The 20,503-nt window shown below is 50.5% G+C and overlaps 2 protein-coding genes across 3 annotated transcripts in view; one reads left to right on the top strand and one right to left on the bottom strand.

Moving 5' to 3' along the window:
- Positions 1 to 1,080: 1,080 nt before the first annotated feature.
- The window catches only part of egfem1 (EGF-like and EMI domain containing 1), a 33,301-nt gene continuing 13,878 nt past the window's right edge, over positions 1,081 to 20,503 (top strand). Inside the window, exons 1-17 of one of the 2 annotated variants that reach the window (XM_076015031.1) lie at positions 1,081 to 1,464; positions 2,131 to 2,268; positions 2,414 to 2,523; positions 3,042 to 3,146; positions 7,455 to 7,580; positions 9,520 to 9,642; positions 10,451 to 10,519; positions 11,119 to 11,244; positions 11,413 to 11,538; positions 11,731 to 11,856; positions 12,209 to 12,346; positions 12,449 to 12,571; positions 12,956 to 13,078; positions 13,171 to 13,431; positions 13,722 to 13,850; positions 14,215 to 14,343; positions 14,522 to 14,650. In XM_076015031.1, coding sequence (XP_075871146.1) covers positions 1,382 to 1,464; positions 2,131 to 2,268; positions 2,414 to 2,523; positions 3,042 to 3,146; positions 7,455 to 7,580; positions 9,520 to 9,642; positions 10,451 to 10,519; positions 11,119 to 11,244; positions 11,413 to 11,538; positions 11,731 to 11,856; positions 12,209 to 12,346; positions 12,449 to 12,571; positions 12,956 to 13,078; positions 13,171 to 13,431; positions 13,722 to 13,850; positions 14,215 to 14,343; positions 14,522 to 14,650 — 2,164 coding nt within the window. In that variant the 5' untranslated portion in view covers positions 1,081 to 1,381. The remainder of the gene's footprint in view (positions 1,465 to 2,130; positions 2,269 to 2,413; positions 2,524 to 3,041; positions 3,147 to 7,454; positions 7,581 to 9,519; positions 9,643 to 10,450; positions 10,520 to 11,118; positions 11,245 to 11,412; positions 11,539 to 11,730; positions 11,857 to 12,208; positions 12,347 to 12,448; positions 12,572 to 12,955; positions 13,079 to 13,170; positions 13,432 to 13,721; positions 13,851 to 14,214; positions 14,344 to 14,521; positions 14,651 to 20,503) is intronic. The other variant, XM_076015032.1, reaches the window with a different exon arrangement.
- LOC142881007 (EH domain-containing protein 2-like) lies at positions 16,101 to 20,445 on the bottom strand. Its single transcript, XM_076015033.1, has 6 exons — positions 20,033 to 20,445; positions 18,864 to 19,040; positions 18,696 to 18,793; positions 17,203 to 17,615; positions 16,946 to 17,110; positions 16,101 to 16,684 (listed from the first exon to the last, which is right to left on the bottom strand). Exons 1-6 carry the CDS (start codon positions 20,251 to 20,253, stop codon positions 16,127 to 16,129), a joined length of 1,632 nt encoding a protein of 543 aa, XP_075871148.1. The 5' UTR covers positions 20,254 to 20,445; the 3' UTR covers positions 16,101 to 16,126.

Genomic DNA, 20,503 nt, shown 5'->3' with positions numbered 1-20,503 from the left:
GACGTCCAGACAGTCTGAAAACAAAATCACGAGCGAAGTCGCTTTGTATGAATCGGAAATTTTCATTTAGACAAATTGAGATTCTCAAAATTAAAATCTGCCAAGTTTTCAAATGTTTAGGATAGAATTGGATCAATACGTGTGATTCGAAACTAATTCATAATATGAAAAATGACTTTACGGTGCAATACCTTGCTGACTTGTCATCCCTTTATACCTTTACTCTTGCTGTTTTGTGTTAGTTTCTGTGAGATAATACTAGATAAATATGATGATGTCAAGTTGCTATTTTTGTATTCAGATGCAAACCAATTTTCTGCATATTGTGTATTGCATTTTCAAATACAAATTTTGGAAATAAATAAAAGCTGGTGATCTGACAGCTTGGTTTAAAGAGTTTCCTTGTTTCCCTTCACTGCTCAAGGTCTCATTGTTCAATGATACAGAAAGCAAAACAAAAAACTCGAATTCAACCTCCTGATATTATCTAACGTCATATTAAGAAAAGCAAAGAACAAAATTGTCATTACACAGTCAAAGTGTCAATGCCACCTCAATGTCTAGTCGAGTTGATTTTTTTTTTAAATGTATTTTTATTATACACGTTAATTTGTGTAGTCACATTCAAGGGGTTTCCTGTCTTTTGCTGCACAGAAATTTTACATGATCTCACCGTCTTGTTTTGTGTGTATTATGTTGACAATTTCATTAGAATTTTTGTTTTAAAATAATTTTATAAAAACGATAAATCTGTTTTTCTACTGAATAACACAGGTACTCTTGAAAAATGACGTGAGGTATTATGGTATTGATTTTAAATGAAATTTTCAATTTTTATCCCTGATGGGAACTTTAGCTCCACCCTCAGGACCATGACGTTTGCGGGGAACTAACTTGCTTGCTCTTTCTTTGCACTGAATAGAAGTAAATAGCCAGAGAAACAGGTGGAAGTAAAACTGTGTGTGGTCCGTCAACTGAACTTTAGGTTGTTTAAACTCTGTAACACAATCAGATTCACAATCACAGACGTTTCCTCCCCTGGATTTATGACGGCAGGGGCAGTGTGTGTGAACAGGGGGGGGGTTGGGAGGTGACGGACTGATTGACTGACGGTGGGCTGGAGGGTGGGAGGTGCGTTCAGCAGGAGCCAGTCGAGTCCAGAGCCAAGTCGACCTCCTGCAGCAGCAGCAGCAGCAGCAGTAGCTCGCAGCTCCTGTCTGGAGAAACACACCGCACCGCACCCCAGGACCTCCAGCCATGTACCCCGGTCCCGGTCCTGTTCCCTGAGGTGTTCGGATGCTGCGGTGCTGACCCACCCTGATGGACCGGGAGGCTGCGACCACTGACCTCTACTCCGCACGTCCGTCAACCGGCTGAGACGATGTTGATCCCCGCCACTGTGTTCGCGATGGTCGGCCTGGGATGCGTGCTCGTCGCTTCATCCTCGGACCTGCAGCCCGGCATGTGAGTGACGTGAGCTTAAATTGTTCGAAACCTGAAAGAGACAACGTTTCTATTGAATCACCAGGTGAATGAAAGAAGTTGTTCTCCTTGTTGAAAAATTCAGATCAAACGCACATCTTTTTTGATTGTAAATGAAAGGAATATTACAATTTACACATTCAGATTTTTTAGAAATTAGCCTCAATTTATGTTCTCGTCTGGTTAAGACGCATCTTCTTCCAGCGTCCACTGGAGGTCGCTATTTTTGCCCCGCTTCGATAGAGACGAGCACCTTGTTGCACTGTTGCTGGTTCTCTGCAAAGCAGCGCAACACGACCTTCAGTTTTTCTCTTGTCTGTGTCTGCAAAGGTTTTCTGTCAATTCTTTTTTCTTAATTTCATAACTGTTTCATGTGTCATTTTACTTTTGAAACACTTTACCCACAATATGTGGCATCATTGTTGTCTAAGACTAAATTGAGACCAAACAGCAAATTCTCGTCATCACAGTATTTTGACTATGCATTTCTTTGTAATTCACCGCTGATAGGGGCGTATCTATGAGAGTCACAAAAAAATTAAGACTCAGCTCTTTCATTTTTAATTGCAGAAAACAAAGCTGAATAAATGAGCTTCTATTTCTTCGATATAGTCTCATCTGCTGACTGCCCGTCTTCTACACCTGCAGGCCAAACGTGTGCGAGGTGGGTGAGGAGGTGACGGTGGTGGGCGGCCGCCAGCCCTGCGTCCAGGCGTTCACTCGGCAGGTGAAGGTGTGGAAGCAGGGCTGCAGCGGCCACAGGTGGTGCCTGGGCTACGAGAGGAGGTAAGAGCAGAAAGAAAACCCTGATGAATGACGTGGGGAAAGTTCAGTAGTAGACGCATCGATAACCCATGTCATCTGATTTGGAAACGTGTACCATGTGAGCACAGCAGCAACAGATTCTCCCCTCCTGCTCCCTCCTCTGCAGGACGACGTACTACACGGCGTACAAGCAGGTGTACAAGGTGGATTCGCACAAAGTCTACAGGTGCTGCCCTGGGTGGAGTCGGGTGGGCGAGGAGCTCGGCTGCCTGCACCGTGAGTCCTGTCCACCTCAGCACATCCACACGCTGCGAGTCCCAAGCACTGTCGAGAAAGCTGCATATATTTAGCCCTTTGTTTCCTACCTCCTACACATTTGGAAGCAAGCCAAAATACATAGGTGGTCAAAATCTGAGGGCTATGAGGTGCAAATATGTATAGAAGTTCCCTTTGTGACATCACAGAGGCCACATTTTTAGAACAGTTTTTAGGCATGCGCTGTGTGAAACGTGGAGCAAGCAATGGAAGCAAAAGGTTAAAGGTTAAAGTCCCACTGATTGTCTCACAGCGGACACTCTAGGTGGGCAAACTTTTTGACTGGTGGGCCACAATGGGTTGTAAAATGTGACAGAGGGGCACAGAGAGTGTTTTGGTGAGCCACCTCATAGGAGGAAAAAATATGCCCATGCCTGCTCTAGAACAAGATGAGCTATGATACATGAAAAAAAACAAGGGCGTAATGTCATTGTCAAGGTCTATTGGCTGGTATGAGGTTGAGCAGTGTGTGTCTGCAGGACGGTGTGAGGCCTCTACGTGTTTCAATGGAGGCCAGTGTGAGGAGACGGGTGAGCGGCTGTGTCGCTGTCCTGCAGGCTTTAAGGGGACGCAGTGCCAGTACGGTGAGTTTTCACCAAACATCTCCACAATCATCGCCACCAAACATCTCCACAATCATCTCGTCCTATCAGCAGCTGGCTGCTCCCACCAAGCCTCAGAGAGTTTAGACCTCATGTTTCCACTTTGATGGGGCAGAGGCACCGTGAGCCCGCGGCGTCTTGTTAAAGTCAGCAGCAGTGCATTGTGGGAGGAGGAGAGGGTTTTTTGCTTTGAAGGCCACTAGCCTGGAGTGCTGAGGCTCCACTCCATAAAAGTGGCCTGTTAACAAGGGTCTGGCCTCCTGACTGTCCGGAGACACAGAGCTGGGAACCCGTCTGATCACATGATGTGAAGATCCGGCCCACAACTCTGCTGGTTCGAAGGTCAAAGTGAGTTTGTTTCACTTAAAATGCACTCGTTTTGTCGTCACCCCAGTGTGTGTGTTGTTGTACAATTCCAGCAGACTCGGTTGCCAGCAAACCCGCCCCCCCCAACCTCAGTGCAGGGGTTAACAGTGACAGGCTTCAGGAACCCCTCCTCCTGCTCACAGACTTCGCAGGAAGGTGTTGATGTTTGTCCGGCCAGCGACTCCACATCAGAACTCCACATTTGCTTTGACACACAAACTCTTTCACGCACTGCGAGCAGACCAGTCGATCCAGTGGGATTCCACAGGGTTGAAGATGTATTCTTCCTCCAGAAAAATACACAAAACTACAAGAAGAGACGTCTTTAATGTGCCAAGTTAGGGTTAAGGTTTTAATAGAACAAAAGGAAACAAGATTAGTTTTAATATCTGGAAAAACTTCATCCCAGACTTTGGGACTGATTCCTGGTCCAAAGACTGAGCAGATAAAACAACTGGCGACGACTGGATTGGCACCAACTACAGAAGTTGGATGCCACACGGGACAAGATGTGATGAAAAACAGTTCCCTCAAGAGTTCCTGGAGTCCACAGGAACTGTGTGAGGAAGTCTGGGGGACCCATCAGGAGTTCAAGTCCTGGAGATGCAGCAGTCAGAAAGGCTTCTTTTGTTTGCAGCCTGCTGATTGAGACTGCTGGTTTCAGTTTGCTGTCGGCCGAGCGAAGCTGTTGGTGACCAAACATTGAGCCAAACAGCCAGTTTTGTTGTTCTAAATCACTTTGCAGGAGATCTCTGTTGCCCCCCCAGTTGCTGAACGCTGCAGGTGATAAGTCGATAGTCAAAGGTGCCACCGAGACAGTGAAATCAGGTTTCGCTGTCTGGAACTGTTTGAAACCAGGTTCCTGAGTGGATCATTCTTTGTGATTTTGACTGTTCAGAAAAGAAACTTAAACATGACCTCAAACAGAGAAGTAGACCTGAAGCATTAGCATAATGCTAGTGAAACTGAAGAGGAATATAGGACAGTGAAGAAGGCGGGTTCTAACCAGACGGCCGACATGTCCGTTTGGACCAACAACAAAGCCGAGTTTCTGCATCGGTGGCGAGACTGTTACAGCGCCACAGCAGGACTGACGTATATTCTGCAGCAGTTTCAGTTGTCAAGTTGGAGGTTCTGTTAGTGGACATTTTTGGAGGCGAGTTTTCCGTGTTTAGGGAAACAAAACTTTTACTTTAACTAGTAAAGAAAAAAAGTATGGCTCCCACAAACAGACAAAGAGTGGAAGAAGAAAGAGGAGTCTGACTCTGGCAGCGGTACTGCTGTGGAAGACTGCTGGTGGTGGCTGTAGGAGCGGCTGCTCCACCTGCAGCTCAAGACAGTTCAGGGTGGGTTTCATCTGGTGCCGCTGCTCTGCTCTGGTCGGACTGTTGGGGGGCAGATTCAGGAGGACAGAAAGCACCTGGCACCTGGCCGAAGGTCTGGCTGTTCTCACGGAGTGTGGACGGAGCTGCAGCCTGGATCTTGTTTCACTGCAGGCTTCTTCCGCCACTCTAAGAGGGGAAACCAAGTTTGGGAAGGGTCTCGTATCTTAACCATGTTTGGTTCTCAACAGTTTTCCAAAGAGTTTGTCCAGACAGCATATTAGCACATTAGCCCTCTGGTCACAGACTGCCCCACTGAAAAGGTGCTGCTCTGTCTTCATCTTGCACCTGTACTGAAAGGAGACAAAACAAGGAGGATCTCAGTGGGCGGAGCCAATACCTGGCTTGGTGGGGGTTGGGGGAGGGGTGTGGTCACCAACTTTGTAGAGCAGGGGTCACCAATGTGGTGCCCATGGGCACCAGGTAGACCCCAAGGACCACATGAGTAGCCCGCAGGCCTGTTTGAAAAACTGCACAACTTGTTGAGCTGCGTCTAAACTTCAGTTTTATCCAACCTTGTGTGTGTGTGTGAATGAAGAGCCGTAAATGGCAGAAGACTTGCGCAGATCCTCCTGATGTTCACAGGGGGAAAATGAAAACTTGTTTTAACCGGCTGAACTCTCCCCACCGGACAGCGAGAGCAGAGCTGCTTGGCTGCAGAACACAGCAGTACAGGTGATGGTTTTTCAGTATGAGCCGATCTGGAGGGAACCCAATTGGCCCCCTGATGTTGTTGGTGTTGTTGTTTCAGGGATCGCTCATCAACTGACCGACCGGTCATCAAATAGATTGGATCCTTCACTTCAGGGTGGAAGAACTTTAATTCTTCTAGCGTGTTCATTCTGCTAAGATGTTTGAGCTGCTGGGGTCTCAGCTGAGGTCCTCATAGGCCTCTTGAGAAGGTCCAAATAGTTGATGTGGCCAAAATCAAACAGCAGGTCTTCACAGAAGTTTGCCAAGGTGAGAAAGAAAGGTGTAAGGAACATCGGAAAGACAGAAGAAGAAGAAGAAGTAGAAGAAGAAGAAGAAGAAAAAGAAGAAGATTTTTACAACCACAATTTTATGACATTGTTTCCCCTGGAATACAAGAAAAACTTCCTCCTGTTCTCCAGCCGCTGATCGACACTTTTTTTTTGCTTTCACCATCAGTGTAAACCAGATACCTGCTTTTGGGCACTGGATGTTTTTTAAATATTCCACTTGTACAGCGGAGGGAGAGTGTGTTGGCAGCAGTGCTGCTTCAGCAAGGCCTAACGAGATAAACAGCACCACCAGGACTCCTAACAGGACGCTAACAGGTCCAGCACCTGATGGCCGCCAAGCCGTAAAGCAGCAGGACGCAGGAAGTCCTCGGCCGCTGAATCCAGTTCTGAGTCGAGTCTCCTGGCGGAGACGTAAAGTCACAGAGGCTGAGGACGGCATGCTGGGAAATCTAGCACGCGCTAACTAAGTGTGAGACCGAGGCTAAACCACCGACTTCCCTTTTACTTTCACGGACAGAAGTCAAGGTACTGGGACTGACGGTTCACCATTAAATGTGCCCTCGCCGTGCAGGAGAAGATGCACATTGGCACAGTTCGGGCACAGCATCTGAGCAAGCAGGGCTCCACACCAGGGAGGAGAATCGTCTTCTGGGGTTTGTTTGAAGGCTTCAATGCAACGATGACAAGTGCAACTAACCCATCATGTCCCTTAGCTGCAGCTCTGAAGGTTGAGATGTTGATGTGGAATGACTGGCAGGCTGCTTCTGGAATTCTTCTGTGGCATTTTTGTGAGTCCTCACGCAGGTCCGGCTCACCTTGGCTGCTGCTCAGGGTTGTGCAACACTCTGGCCCGGGTTTTCGGCCACATGCGTCGAAGCCTGGTGTTCACTTCAGTGGTCTCCATTCCGGGAGGCTGGGCCTCCGGTCCCCAGCGACACCTTCCTGCTCCAGATGTTTCTGCTGCAGGACTCTGCAGACAGGGGAGGAATGTTTGAACTGAGCAGTTGTACAAAGGTGCTTGACTCTGTGTACACCACGGTGCAGGTGGTTGGGCACCTGGATCATGTGACCTGGGTCATGGTTGCCTGCCCTCAGAAACCAAGCATGGGTGGAGCCTGAACAGCAGGAAACATGGCGACCCATCCTTAGTTTCTGAGGTCCAGCAGAGTCTCATCCTGGGCTGCCCATCATCTCATCACTGTTGTTGTTGTTGATGTTGTTCTTCCTGATCATTTCTCTGCACTGTGTTTCAGAAATAGAAACAAGTTTTTTTTTCCTCAGAATCGAGCTGAGTTATTTAACAGATGGAAGCAGAAAAACATCTGATCTCTTCCCTTCTCACTGAAATCTGAGATTCAACTTTCTTTCCCACGAGTTCCTCAGTCAACACAGACACACACACACAGACACACACACACACACACACGCACACACCAGTGTAGTATCTGCAAAAGTGATGACAAGTAAACTCCAATCAAAGTTCACTGGAAGGCCGTTTGAATCGTCTCAGTGAAACTCTTCTTCTCTTCTTTTTCACCTTTATCTCCTCTGACTCCCAGATGTCAATGAGTGTGATGAAGCAGATGCGGGCGGCTGTGACGGCGTCTGCTGCAACACCATCGGCAGCTACTACTGCAAGTGTCCCGAGGGCCTCCGGCTGGGTCCCGACGGCAGGACGTGTCTGGGTGAGGACGGGCTCGGCTGGCTGGAGCTCCCTGGGCTTCCTGGTTACACACACACACACACACACACAATCAATTAGTTGGACTTGTAAAAACATAACAAAACAACCTGAAGGTCATTTTCAGGGCAACAGCTTAAACAGATACTGGAAGCCAGGTGATTTCAGCATGTTCCAGCTCCTTTAGTTTAGATTGCAGTCTGCGATCTGCCTGCGCTGCCATCTAGTGGCCGTCATTCATTCACTCCGGAGCAATAAATGATTTTAAAAGTGAAATGAAACTGTCCTCACATTTTAAGGAGGCTGCTCCATCGGGACTGTGAACATGGTCCTAAAGCCTCTTTGGCCTCGTGTAGGAGACCAGGAGAGCAGGGTGATAAACCGGGTCAAGACTGCGATTAGACCAGTCCAGACCAGTTCAGGTCCAACAACTTGTTCACACATGGTGACATGAAACATCAGACAACTGTTTCTCCTCTGAAACGAGACAAACAAAGTAAAATTCACTTATTATTATTATTATTATTATTATTATTATTATTATTATGATCACAATGACCATTCAGTGTAGGAAGCACAACCAGAGTGTGTTGCTGCGGGAGCACGACGACAGCTAGAGCTCCGCCTCACGACATGTTCCCGCTCATGAGATTAACATTCCTGACCTGTTTTTTTTTTTTTTTGTAAGGCAGGTTTAACTGAAGCAGCTTCTGTCCAAACGCAGAGTCAGACGTCAGGTGTGAACTGGAGCCCCTGACCTTTGACCTTTTGAGACAGGAAGCCCTGAACTGAATTTACAGTTTGAGAGCTAAATTGGGGTAAATTGACGGCAGCTGGGAGGATATATGTTTTATTGTTTGTTTTGTTTTGGGAAGGTAGGTGTGGGGGGAGCAACCTGTGGTCATTTTTTTCCAGCTGGGAAAAAAAACCAAGATATGAGAAACCTTGTCAACCGATTGTGGAACAAGAGGATGAGTTTGAAAGACAATAAATTAAAAAAAAAATATTCGGTGAACTGCGAGCGGCCGCTTCCTGTTCCTGTCACAGCTGAGCACACCCCTCCAGCCGGAGGCTCCGCCCCTTCTCCGCCTCTCTGAAGATGCAGTCGTCCCTCAGCTGCAGCTCCAGCGCACCGGCTCAACAGGCCCTGACAGGTGGCTTCATGTGACGCCATTCAGACCTCGCGCCCCTTGACCTCTGACCCCCTGCCGCCCACCCGGCCTCCACACTTGTCACGGCGGCTGAAAGGCGGCCATTGTGCCGCAGCCGTTGAAAGCCTCTCACATGAGTGTGTTAACCTCCTGCTGCACCTGCTGCCGATGTGCTCGCCTCACAAAAGGAGCCGCACAATAAAGGCACGGAGGAAATGAATATGTGATGTTTCTCCCGCCTGCTTGTCTTATAATTTGCTCGGTTCCGCAACTCGAGTCTTCGTTTGCGGGAGACGGCCTCGCTATGAATCCCATTAACCCCACCTCAGGCGAGTCCAATGGATTCTTTCAGGGGCGAGAGCTCCCAGTCTGACACCTTCACTTTTTTGGTGGGGGAGGTGGTGGTGGTAGTGTTGGTGGTCGGGGGCAGTGGGGTGGGGTGGGGTGGGGGGGGGGGGGGTTTGCTAATTTAAACAGTGCCGTCAACATTCCAGGATCTGATTGTGTTGAGTTGCAGCAGAGCAGCTGTAAACTGAACCAAATGTCCTGATTGTGCAAAGCGCTTTGAGACGACTTTTGATGTGATTTAGCACTGTGCAAATAAAATGATTGACTGATTGACCTTTTGCTAGCTCGCTACATATTTACCTGGGTTACCTTCACGCACATTTTTTGTCCAGTGGCCATTCGAGGTACTGCAGGCAAAAAACCCTATACGGCAAGTTTCAACCTTCAGACTCACCTGTTGTTTACCTGTCATTTACCTGTGGTTCACCTGTGCTTTCTCCTCAGACGTGAACGAGTGCGAGGTCTTCAACGGCGGATGCCAGCAGACGTGCGTCAACACTCCCGGCTCGCATCACTGCGAGTGCGGCAAAGGCTTCCGCATGCACAGCGACGGCCGCACCTGCATTGGTACGTCTTAAAGGCCATCCGTCCATCTTTCCACCCATCCAGCCATCCCTCCATCCAGCCATCCATCCATCCCTCCATCCATCCATCCCTACAGCCATCCATCCATCCATCCATCCCTCCATTCATCTATCTATCTATCACCCAACCATACATCCATCCCTCCCCCTACACATTCCTCTGTTCATCCATCCATCTATACATCCATCATTCATCTATCTATCTATCATCCATCCCTCCCTCCCTCTGTTCATCCGTCCGTCCATCCATCCAATCATGTATCATCCATCCATCCATCCATCTAACCCCTTATTCATCCCTCTATCTTCCCAGACCACATCCACTCATCCCCAATCACCCATCTCTTCATCCTCATCTCTCCATTATGCACCCATCCATCATCCTTCCCCTGTCCCTCCATTCTCCATCCATTCACCCTCATCCCTCCATCCATCTCACTGATCCCATGTGTTGATGGTTTTCTCAGTCGTCGCCACTTTCAAACCTCCAGAAATTCAGACGGAATGCGACGCAACATCGACTCTCACATTCAATCTGTTCTTCTAACTGGGTTTCGTCTTCCTGGCGCTTGAGGGCCTCCAGCTTTTACTCATCAAACAAACTGAGTTCATGCTCGCAGAGAGACTCTCAGGAAACTTGGATTTTCAATGCAGAAAACAGAAAAGCAGCCTGGAGGCCTTCGGTAAATCAGTGCATTATATGCTGCGCTCCTTTATGGTGGTTGCTGGTGATGTAACAGTCCAACAAATACAACATAATTCAGAACGTTTGACTGATTTTTATGTTTCAGGGGCTGGAGGTTTAGTGCACATTACATCCCAGCATGTTAATTCGCCCCCGGGGGGAGACTTTGAACCAAGTGAGTGCCAGGACCTCGGAGAGAACCAAGGTCTAAACTCAAAAGACCCCAACGCATTTCAGAGCTGCGGCTTTTTTTATGGCTTGTGTTGAAATATTGTTCTCCTGCGTGGAGCCGTAAAAGCCTCCAGCCGACGACTGACTTGGTGGCTTCTCCTCGTTCCCTCTTTTTCTTCTTCTTCTTCTTCTCCTTCTTCTTCTTCTTCTTGGACCGCAGACTTCAGCCAAGCGCAGCTCCTGCTGAAGCCATCACAGCGAGAAACCTCCGTGTGTGTGTGTGTGTGTGTGTGTGTGTTTTAAGGCACTCAGAAGACCCAGGTCTGATCTTCATATTTGGCACATCATTAAATCAGAGCAGGAATTACATGGCCAGATTATTAGGGAGGAAACCGGCTGCAAATAAAAGTAATCTTCCAGCTTCCCATCGTTCCCTCGGTGGATTTTCCAAGAGTTTTGAGGTGTGAAAGTGGTTTTTAGGTTACTAAAGAAAAATAGAAAAAAAATCCAACTGTCACATCCCTTTCAAACGCAGATGTTCACTGATCAAAGTGTCTCTGACTCTGCAGCTTTGTGTGTTTCTTTTTCTTTTCCCCTCCTCAGCCGTCCACTCCTGTGCCATGCTGAACGGCGGCTGCGAGCACAGGTGCGTCGACATGGGTGGCAACGGCCACAAGTGCGAGTGTCGGCAGGGCTACCAGCTGACCGGGGACGGCCGACACTGCCGGCGTAAGTCAGCCGGCCGGCCTGCAGGGGGCAGCGATGAGGGGAAGAGACGAGTTCCAGGAGAAGAGTTCAGATCAGAGACGATGTGAAAGGATCGGCTGCAGGCCTGACTGTGTGTGTGTGTGTGTGTGTGTGTGTGTGTGTGTGTGCGCGCGTTGGTTTGTGTGGCAGGAAGGGACCCCTGTGAGAGCAGTAATGGGGACTGTGTCCAGCTGTGCCACTGGGACGGTGAAGGTCCAGTTCGCTGCAGCTGTCGGCCCGGTTTCAGCCTCGCTGATGACCTGAAGAGCTGCGATGGTGAGGCGTCACATGACAGGCTCATAGAGAAACGGAATTTTAGATTCAGTGAAACTCACGAGCCAAAAAGTGGCTGAAGTTCCTTCAGTTTGTCCTGCTGAGACTCAACCAGTGTGTGTGTGTGTGTGTGTGTGTGTGTGTGTGTGTGTGTGTGTGTGTGTGCGTGTGTGTGTGTGTGTGTTCGTAATGCAGACGTGGATGAGTGCAGCAGCTCGGACGGTGCCCGCTGCTCCCACGGCTGCGTCAACACGCCGGGATCCTTCAGCTGCGTGTGTCACCCAGGCTTCGAGCTCGGCGCCGACGGCAAGCAGTGCTACCGTGAGTGGCCCCGCCCCCAACCCAGTGGCCCCGCCCCTAGACTAGTGGGGGCAGGGCCACCTCCATCCTCCTCAAAGTGGGGTCTCGCGGGAGGAGATTTGACGAGAATTACAGCTTATGCTCTTCACACCGTTCAATGGAAACACCTGCAAATCGCAATTGTGCTTTGTCGAAATTTCAGAAATATCGCTTTTATTTTGCGAAAAACTGCCATGGAAACGCAACGACTGACATGCGCGTTTAGCGACCTTGAGGATGAGGGTGCTGAGGATACTGGAGCTGTTTGGCAACGCTGCTTACCTATGCGTCGCTCTCTGTCTGGCTCCGCCTTCCCCTGGCTCCACCCCTGCAGGTATCGAGATGGAGATCATCAACAGCTGCGAGAGGAACAACGGCGGCTGCTCCCACGTCTGCCGCCACTCCGCTGGCGGACCGCTCTGCTCCTGCCGCCGCGGCTACCAGCTGCACCAGGACAGGAAGACCTGCGAGGGTACGACACACACACACACACACACACACACACACACACACACACACAGAGCAGCTGCTACCTCTGTGTGTCTCCACTGTATGTCTGTCTCCCTCCTCTCAGACAGTGACGAGTGCTTCAGTGGGGAGTCCTGCTGCAGTCACCGCTGCCTCAACTACCCCGGCGGGTACGAGTGCAGCTGCCGCCGTGGACACACGCTCAGCGCCGACGGCTGCGGCTGCGACGGTGAGACTCACAACCGACACTGTGGATCGGGAGAACTTCCCGGTTCTCCTGGTTCTGCTGGTCCAGTCAGGCTGCTGCTGCAGCTGCTGCAGGGAAGCCCCTCCTGCTCCTCCTGCAAGAACCAAAAACAAACAGTGTCGTTACTAAATTCCTCCGTTATTATACATCAGATAATATTAATGTAATGTGTGTGTTGAATTTCCGGTACTCAAACCCACAGAATAATTCAAAATGTACCGTGTAACTTTCTGATTTGTCCTTTGTTCCTGTATTTGCCTGATTCAGAGTAAGAGGTGGAAATTAGCTTCATCATCTGTTCTAAATAATCTAGAAACTGAAATCGAACCTTGTTGAGTGTGTGCGTGTGTGTGTGTTGTTCACCAGACGTGGACGAGTGTCTGGCCGAGACTTCCGGCTGCGACCACGGCTGCGTCAACACGGCGGGGAGCTACGAGTGTTTCTGCAGGATGGGCTTCCGTCTGGCTGGCAACCAGCACTCCTGCATCCGTGAGTCCTTCCACCTCCGACCACCAGGGAGCAGCAGGACCACAGAGGTCCTACCAACACTCACTGGTGTGTGTGTGTGTGTGTGTGTTCAGCTCTGTATGGCGCTCAGCCAGAAGAGGAAGGAGAAGAGGAGGAGGAGGAGGTGGAGGAAGAGGAGCAGGAGGGGCTCCTCAGGTTGCCTGACCTGCTGCTCCACACAGCAGCTCTGCACTTCCGACACGATCGCAGGCACCATGACCACGACGAAGGTGGTGAGGGTGATGATGACGACGGTGATGGTGGAGATCACGAGATCCAGAGGGAACGTCGGGGGGAACTCAGACTCACCAGCAGCCACAACAACAACAACATAGGTAGAAACACACAACCGAGGTGGCAAAAGTATTCTCATTCAGTAATTCAGTAGAAGTATAAATACTTACTATGGGAAAAAAATACTCTGCTAAAAGTAAAACAAGTAGAATCAATAAATAATCAGTCAATGACTTTGAACAGAATTTCTGTCTTTTGAATACTTTTAAACACAACCCGCATGTTTTTCCAATCTAAGGAGTCAAAAGTTCCAAAGTCTGACACACACACACACACACACACACGCTGTGACAGACCAGTATGACCAGTGCAGCTGATGTTTCTCCTCCAGTGTGTTTGAACGGCTCCTTCGGGGACGACTGCAGTCTGAGATGTGACGACTGCGTCAATGGGGTGTGTGGCGAGCAGAAGGACCGCTGCCACTGTCGGCCCGGGTGGTCCGGCCTCGTCTGCAACCAAAGTCAGTAAGCAGTAGCAGCAATGGCAGAGCTTCCAGCAGGGGGCACTGTAGTTACCTACAGCTCAGATTGAAAAACTTTACATTACTTTAAATGACTTTACAGACCTTCACACCAAGCAGGGAAACAGTTGATATACTTTGTGTTGAGTGCAGAGTGTATGAGACAATATGCCCGACGATTCATTCAGTTTGTTTAATCAGCAGGGGGAGGAACAGAAAAATAAGACTGAAGTGTCTCGTTTTTTTGATTGATGGTTTGCAGGAACTTGTTGATTGTTTCTGCGAAAAAAAATCTAAACTGTCTGAAACAAAAACAGTGTGCAAGGGGCCCCTCCTCATTCTGTCTGCCCCCCCACCCCCCCAGCCTGTCCAGTGGGAAGCTTCGGGACGTCTTGCAACAGCCTGTGTCGCTGTCAGAACGGAGGCTCGTGTGACCCTGTGACCGGGAAGTGTGTGTGTCCACCTGGGGTGGAGGGCCCGCTCTGCCAGGAAGGTAGACACACACACACACACACACACACCACACACACACACACACACACACACACACCACACACACACACACACACACACACACACACACCACACACACACACACACACACACACACACACACACAGAGCGGGGCAGTGCAGCGCAGTGAAGCGTGCTCTCTCTCCGTGGCTCCACAGGATGCCCCCGGGGTTACTTTGGGTCAAACTGCAGGAGGAAGTGCAACTGTCCCAGCGACGGACGCTGCCACCGTCTGTACGGAGGCTGCATCTGCACCCCGGGGCTCTACGGTCGTTTCTGCCACCTGCGTGAGTTGCAACCTGATTTTCTTTTTATTCTTAGCGTATTGTAACACACGTGAATGTGTTGGCCATTTTTTTTTTCCAAGAAAAAGGGTTTTATGTGATTAAAATAAACTGTTGTGAACGAGTGACGACACTGAGAAACAACTTACGTTACATTTAATAGTTCTGAGAATTGTCATCTCTTGATAAGAAATTTACATGTAAATATGATGCACAAAAAAAACAGTTGCAGTCTGTAATTTTGCCATCATGATAATGTACAAACACATAGCATTTTTTTTTTTTTTTTTAAGAAAAATACCTAAGGGTTGTACTGCCAACCTTTGGCCACCAGGAGGCCTCTGTCTCACACTCGCACTCATGGACGGGCTATAAGAACGGGATTTTCCCCCCATAAGACTGCAATACAAAAATAATGGGCTGTAAAATGGCTGACAGGACGACCTTTGACCTTCAACACGGTACATAACAAATCTTTCTATTGTGGATTTTTAAGTCCTGGACATTTAGAAAGGTCAGCAATTCCCCAGAAAAGAGTTTTCATATTCCTGGCATGATGTCACCTTACATGATGTGTCTCGGCTTGTTCTGATTGGCTGTTTCGTCCTAACGCGTCACCTGTCTTAAAGAGGCGTGATGGGAAGCGACAGTAGCTGCATTTCCATCACCCCTAGAATTGTGCAAAACCTACATATGGCAATAAAGACCGGTGATGGAAACAACTGGGAAAGACCTCTCAAACATGGCTGAAAGGTTTTGACGCTCTCATGAGGGTTTTTTTTCATACGTATCCATATGGATACATATAACAACCATTCTTGCAGCAAACAACATGGAAACGCAGATTTATGGCAAAATTGTTTTGTACCTCCATCCTCCTCAAAGTCGGTCTGGCGGGACGAGATTTGATGAGATTTTCACGGCTTATGCGCTTCCCAACATTCAATTGAAACACCTTAAAATCGCAATTGTACTTTGTCGAAATTTTAGAAATATTATTTTGCTAAAAACTGTCATTGAAACGCAGCTGCTACTGCCACATGCTGTATGGGAGCCGCATGATGCGGTAGCAACCAGGAAGTTGTTTCAAATTGGTGGACTTTTTGGGGTATTTTGGGGAACGCTATATTGGATCCTAAGGGGGCGTGGCCACACCACTGATCAGTCATAGCTTGAATGTGAAGGACAAAGTCAGGGCTCCCTGTGGTGTCTTTGTTCACTGAAATCTCTTCATCAGACGGATACATGGGATAAATTCAGAGGATTTCAGAGAATTTTCCTGTACGTTGATGCGATAACAGCTCACACCCAGTTTGCACCAAAAGCGTCTGCGGCACGGCCACGGCTCCGCAGCACACTGCTGCCATTGAAGTCAGTGTGCAGGTTCACACCACCAGGGGGCAGCGCGGGCGCACTCACTGCGCCGCAGACGCTTTTCGTGTGAAGTGGGGTAAAGACGTTTGTCGCTGGTGCACCGGCTCACTGCTGGTCGCCGCTCTCACGCTTGGAGGGCGGCACCAGGTGGGAGGGCAGCTCCCGGGGCAGCCAGTGACCCTCCAGCTTGCCCTCGATCAGGTGCACGGCCAAGGCGAACTCCTCGTTGTCCAGCATGCCGTCGCCGTCCACGTCGGAGAGGCGCCACACCTGCGCCAGCACCGAGCTGGGCAGCAGCGAGCTCAGCATCCACTGCCGCACCTTGCTGCCGCTCAGCTTCCCGCCGCTGGGACTCAGGTTGTAGAAGATCTCGTCGTACTTGGGCTTGAGCCGCTGCACCGCCCACTCCTGGCCGCGCTCGGCCTCGTCCCGGCCCGGCTCCCTGAAGGGGTCCCGCCTGCACTGGTCCGGCCGGAAGCTCTCCAGGAAGCCGCCGTCCAACACGCCCGGCAGCGACTTCCTCCGCAGCTCCTCCTCCTGCTGCTGCTGCTGCAGCAGCGGCACCAGGCTGGCGATGTCGCTGGACAGGAGTTTGTCCAGCGAGGCCATCAGGCCGGGCTTCAGCGTCTTGAACTTTGAGAAGTCTTGACTCAAGAGTTTCTCCTGGAATAAATATTTGCAGGAATGAAATTCCCCACATTCGGCAGAAAAACCTCCCTCCACCTCCAACAGCCTTTTCAAACATGAAAACTGTGTCAGACCATCAAGTCTGAGCTCAAATTTTACCCGGTGAAATTTGGCCAGTACTCTAGAATGTCCGACAATCTGAAGGACTGCTCTGTGAACTGGCTCCACGTTTGCAGAGGGAAGAACAAATTACTGAGAACTGATCTCCCGGCTCCACTGGACTCCAAGCGGCCTCACCTGCATCTTGGTGCAGTCGGGGAAGTCCCCGGCCGGCACCTGGTGCTGCTGCTGGATCCTGGTGAAGATCACCGGCAACTCGTAGATCAAGTTGTGCTTCTTGCTGTCCTTGCAGAAGATGGTGGGCATCTCCTGCTTCAGGTAGCTGACGATGTGGGCGTGGGCCTGGAGGAGGAGCAGATGCGTCAATCATCCATCACCTGGCCTGCTTTCCTTTCTTTCTTTCTTTCTTTTCTTTTTTTTGGGGAAGTCCTCACCCGCACGAGTCTGGCCCTCTTCACCAGGTCGTTGAGCTTGCGCAGGGCAGCGTTGCGCGGCAGGTTCCTCAGGTCGCCCAGCAGGTCCTCCTCCTCCAGCTCGATCAGCTGGTAGTGGTCGCACTGCAGCCGCGGCTCCGCCCACAGCGACCCCACGAACACACGCAGGATCTCGGGCGTGCGGAACACTTTACCCAGCGACCACATGAGGGAGCCGTACACCCTCATCAGCTGCTGCGAGTCCACGCGGTCGGCCTTGTTCAGCACCACCCGCAGCTTGTCCTCGAAGCCCTGCAGGGCGCCGAAGGCCCGACTCAGCTCGTCAGAGAACTCGAGCTTGTGGGCGTCGAAGAGCAGGATGATCCGGTCCACACGCTCGGCGAACCAGCGCAGCACCGCCGGCAGGTCGTAGCCTGGGGAGGAGGAGGAGAAGAAGGGAGGGCAGGAGGAGAGAGAGGAGGAAGGAGAGGAGGAGGAAGAGGAGGAGGGGGAAGGACGAGGAGGGAGTGGAGGAAGGGGAGGAGAAAAAGATGATGATGATGAGGGGGTAGGAGGAAGGGGTGGAGAGAGAGGAGGAGGAGGAGGAGAAGGAGGAGGAGGAGGAGAAAAAGATGATGTTGATGAGGGGGTAGGAGGAAGGGGTGGAGAGAGAGAGGAGGAGGAAGAGGTAGCAGAGGAGGAGGAGGAGGGATAGGAACAGGAGGAGGTTGAGGAGGAGCGGGATTAGATGAAGGTGAAGGAAGAGGAGGAAGAGGAGGAGGAGGAGGTGGGGTAGGAAGAGGATGAAGAGAAGGAGGAGGAGGAGGAGGAGGAGGGGGAGGAGAAAGAGGTTAAGGAGGAGGAGTAACTGGGGAACAAGGAGGTTTTCATTCCTCTGCTCCACCATGAGGAGGTTCAGCAGGTCCCTCGGTGGTTCCACCCTGAGATTAATGCGTCCATAAAGCCGAGAGTTCGTCTCCGCCCAAACACAACACAATGTGATGATATGACATCATCTCCGTCGCAGCGCCAGAGTTTTATTGCAGCCAGAAGTTTGGATCCTCCTGACAGCTTTTTATGTAAAAAGGTCCCAGATTGCGCAAGATTCTCCAGCAGGAAGCAGAGGTTCTGTTGCGGCTGCTCCACTGTTTGTGCTGACAAAAAAAAAAAAATCACATAATGATAAAAAAAATTGGCCCGCCGTGATGTCACAAAGGGCATTCCCGAAACCCAGCCCCGGGTGAGTGACCACAAAACCAGGTCTTGGCTCCGCCCCCTTTGAGATTGCCTCGTTCTCCCCTCCGCCTCTTCCAAACACATGGAAATACATCAGTTTTAGCAGGGGGCTGCAAACACAGGGCTAAAAAAACATGCTGGAGAGTTTTGGAGAGTTCTGGGGTTTTGGGGGTATCATTAATCATGTGACGCCACTCCACTGGAATGTTGGACTTAATAAAAAACATGGTCCAGGACATGAGTGTGTGTGTGTGTGTGCAAAAGAGGCGGAGCTTCACCTCGACTCAGTTTCCTCTTGGCCGCCGTCAGGATCCCCGGCGTGTCGATGATGCTGATCTGTTCCAGGAGTTTGTTGGGCATCTGGACACACTGGAACCTGCAGAAAGACCTGAGAGCTACAGAGACGCTGACCTCCGCTGACCTCTGACCTCCAGACCCGGGCTCACCTGTTGAGGAAGGCGTTCCCGAAGGGGTCCAGGTTGCGGAAGGGCTTCCTGGGGTCCATGGTGAGGGCGTTCCCCGGTATGATGGCCTCGGTGCGGCCGTGCATGACGGCGGTGAAGCAGTCGGTGGTCGGCTCGGGTCCCACCCTGCTGCCGGGGAAGTCCTCCTCCAGGAGGTACCTGGTAGTGTTGTAGTCAAGACCGCACCAACCGAGACAACGACATTATCAAGACTAGAGAGAATGGAGACCGAGACCAGACCAGGACTTTACATCAAAGAAAAACAACAACAAAATGACCAGTATCTTTTTTAAATTCAAGTTTGCTTCTAAATGGAAAAACAACATCTATGTTCACCATGTATCTTTTAATGATCTTTTTGATTATTAATTATTATTTTATTATCGTGTCATTGTAGTGTTGGCTGAGTCTCCACCAGTCTTGATCAAAAACAAGACAAGACCCTTAAAAAGTGGTCTGGAGACCAAGACCAACCTCCAGTACTACAACACCTGGGTAGGAGCACAGAAGGCAAGTGGGTGGAGCCACACACCTGCATGGGCGGGGGAGGGGTTTAGAGGGGGTGAAGCCCTGTTGACCCACTGGCACCTTCACTGTGGCCATATGCTGATCAATATTCAGCCAATACGACCCAAATCCATGACGTTAAATTCCGGGTTAGTGGTCCTGTTTCAACGGGTCGGATCCAGTACGGCTCTCATCCATTTCAATGTAGCTGCTCACCCAATGCTTTTGGCTTCCGCATCACGCAGCCCCCATAGAGCATGCAGCACTTCCCATCAGGCCTCTGTAACTCCCATGATGCACTGGGACGCATCAGCCAATCAGAAGGAGCCGAGATGCAGTGCGCTGTGTTTCTTTTTGTATTGCGGTGTAATGGGGGAAAATGCGTTTGTTGTTGTTTTTGGCTGCAGTACCTCGAGTGGCCACTGGATAAGAATCGCTGCACTGCCATATTGCCAGTCTGGTATCCACTTCTTATAATACATCCTATAATATGCCCAGGTCGCGGTACTAATTGTCCTGATGCAGTTCGGGTGTGGCTTTGCACGACCCCGGGTCGTCGGGTCAGGTCGGATCTTGAAAATTGGACCCAGGCAGGACAGCTGCTGGGGGAGGGAAGGGTGCAAGGTTATGTTCTGGACGCTCACCTGATGAAGGTGGTCTTCCCGGTGGAGTACTGGCCCATCACCAGCACCATGGGCCTGCTGTCAAAGTCGGCATCCTGGTAGGCGGGCGAGTGGAAGTGGTGGAAGCTGCAGTGCTTCTCGATGGGCAGCAGTCGCTTGTGGTAGAGGTTCCTCAGCTCCTCCGTCACCACCTGCACCTCGCCGGCCGCCTTGGGGTTGCTCCACAGCCTCCGGATGGACATGGTGTCGAGTCTCCGCAGCTCCTGATCCTCAGCCTTCTTCTTCTGCTTCTTCTCGATCCTCGGTGCTCTCGGAGCTGCAGACTGATGAGGAGGAAGGACTTGATCTGCTTCTGTCGGTCGGTCGGTCGGTGGGTCTCGGTGACGTCGGGAGGGTGTAACCAGAGCCTGCAGCTGTGGAGGCGGCAGCAGCAGCAGCAGCAGCAGCAGCAGCAGCATCAGGGTGGAGTTCCGTGTGTTTTCACCGCCCAGC

Source organism: Nelusetta ayraudi, unplaced genomic scaffold, assembly GCF_046127955.1.
Source record: "Nelusetta ayraudi isolate G7.1 ecotype Tasmania unplaced genomic scaffold, CSIRO-AGI_Nayr_v1 ptg000175l, whole genome shotgun sequence".
In the NCBI taxonomy this organism is placed as follows: Eukaryota; Metazoa; Chordata; class Actinopteri; order Tetraodontiformes; family Monacanthidae; genus Nelusetta; species Nelusetta ayraudi.
Note: the sequence above shows the minus strand (reverse complement) of the source record. Positions and strands in the feature narration are given on the sequence as shown.

Bases quoted from the DNA above. Each gene is read 5' to 3' on its own strand.
- LOC142881007 (XM_076015033.1), bottom strand. From the start codon at position 20,253: ATGTCCATCCGGAGGCTGTGGAGCAACCCCAAGGCGGCCGGCGAGGTG. The intron at 17,616-18,695 runs GTGAAGCTCCGC...CCTCCTCCCCAG, and splicing joins CAAGAGGAAACTGAGTCGAG to GCTACGACCTGCCGGCGGTG. The intron at 16,685-16,945 runs GTGAGGCCGCTT...TATTTATTCCAG, and splicing joins CCGACTGCACCAAGATGCAG to GAGAAACTCTTGAGTCAAGA.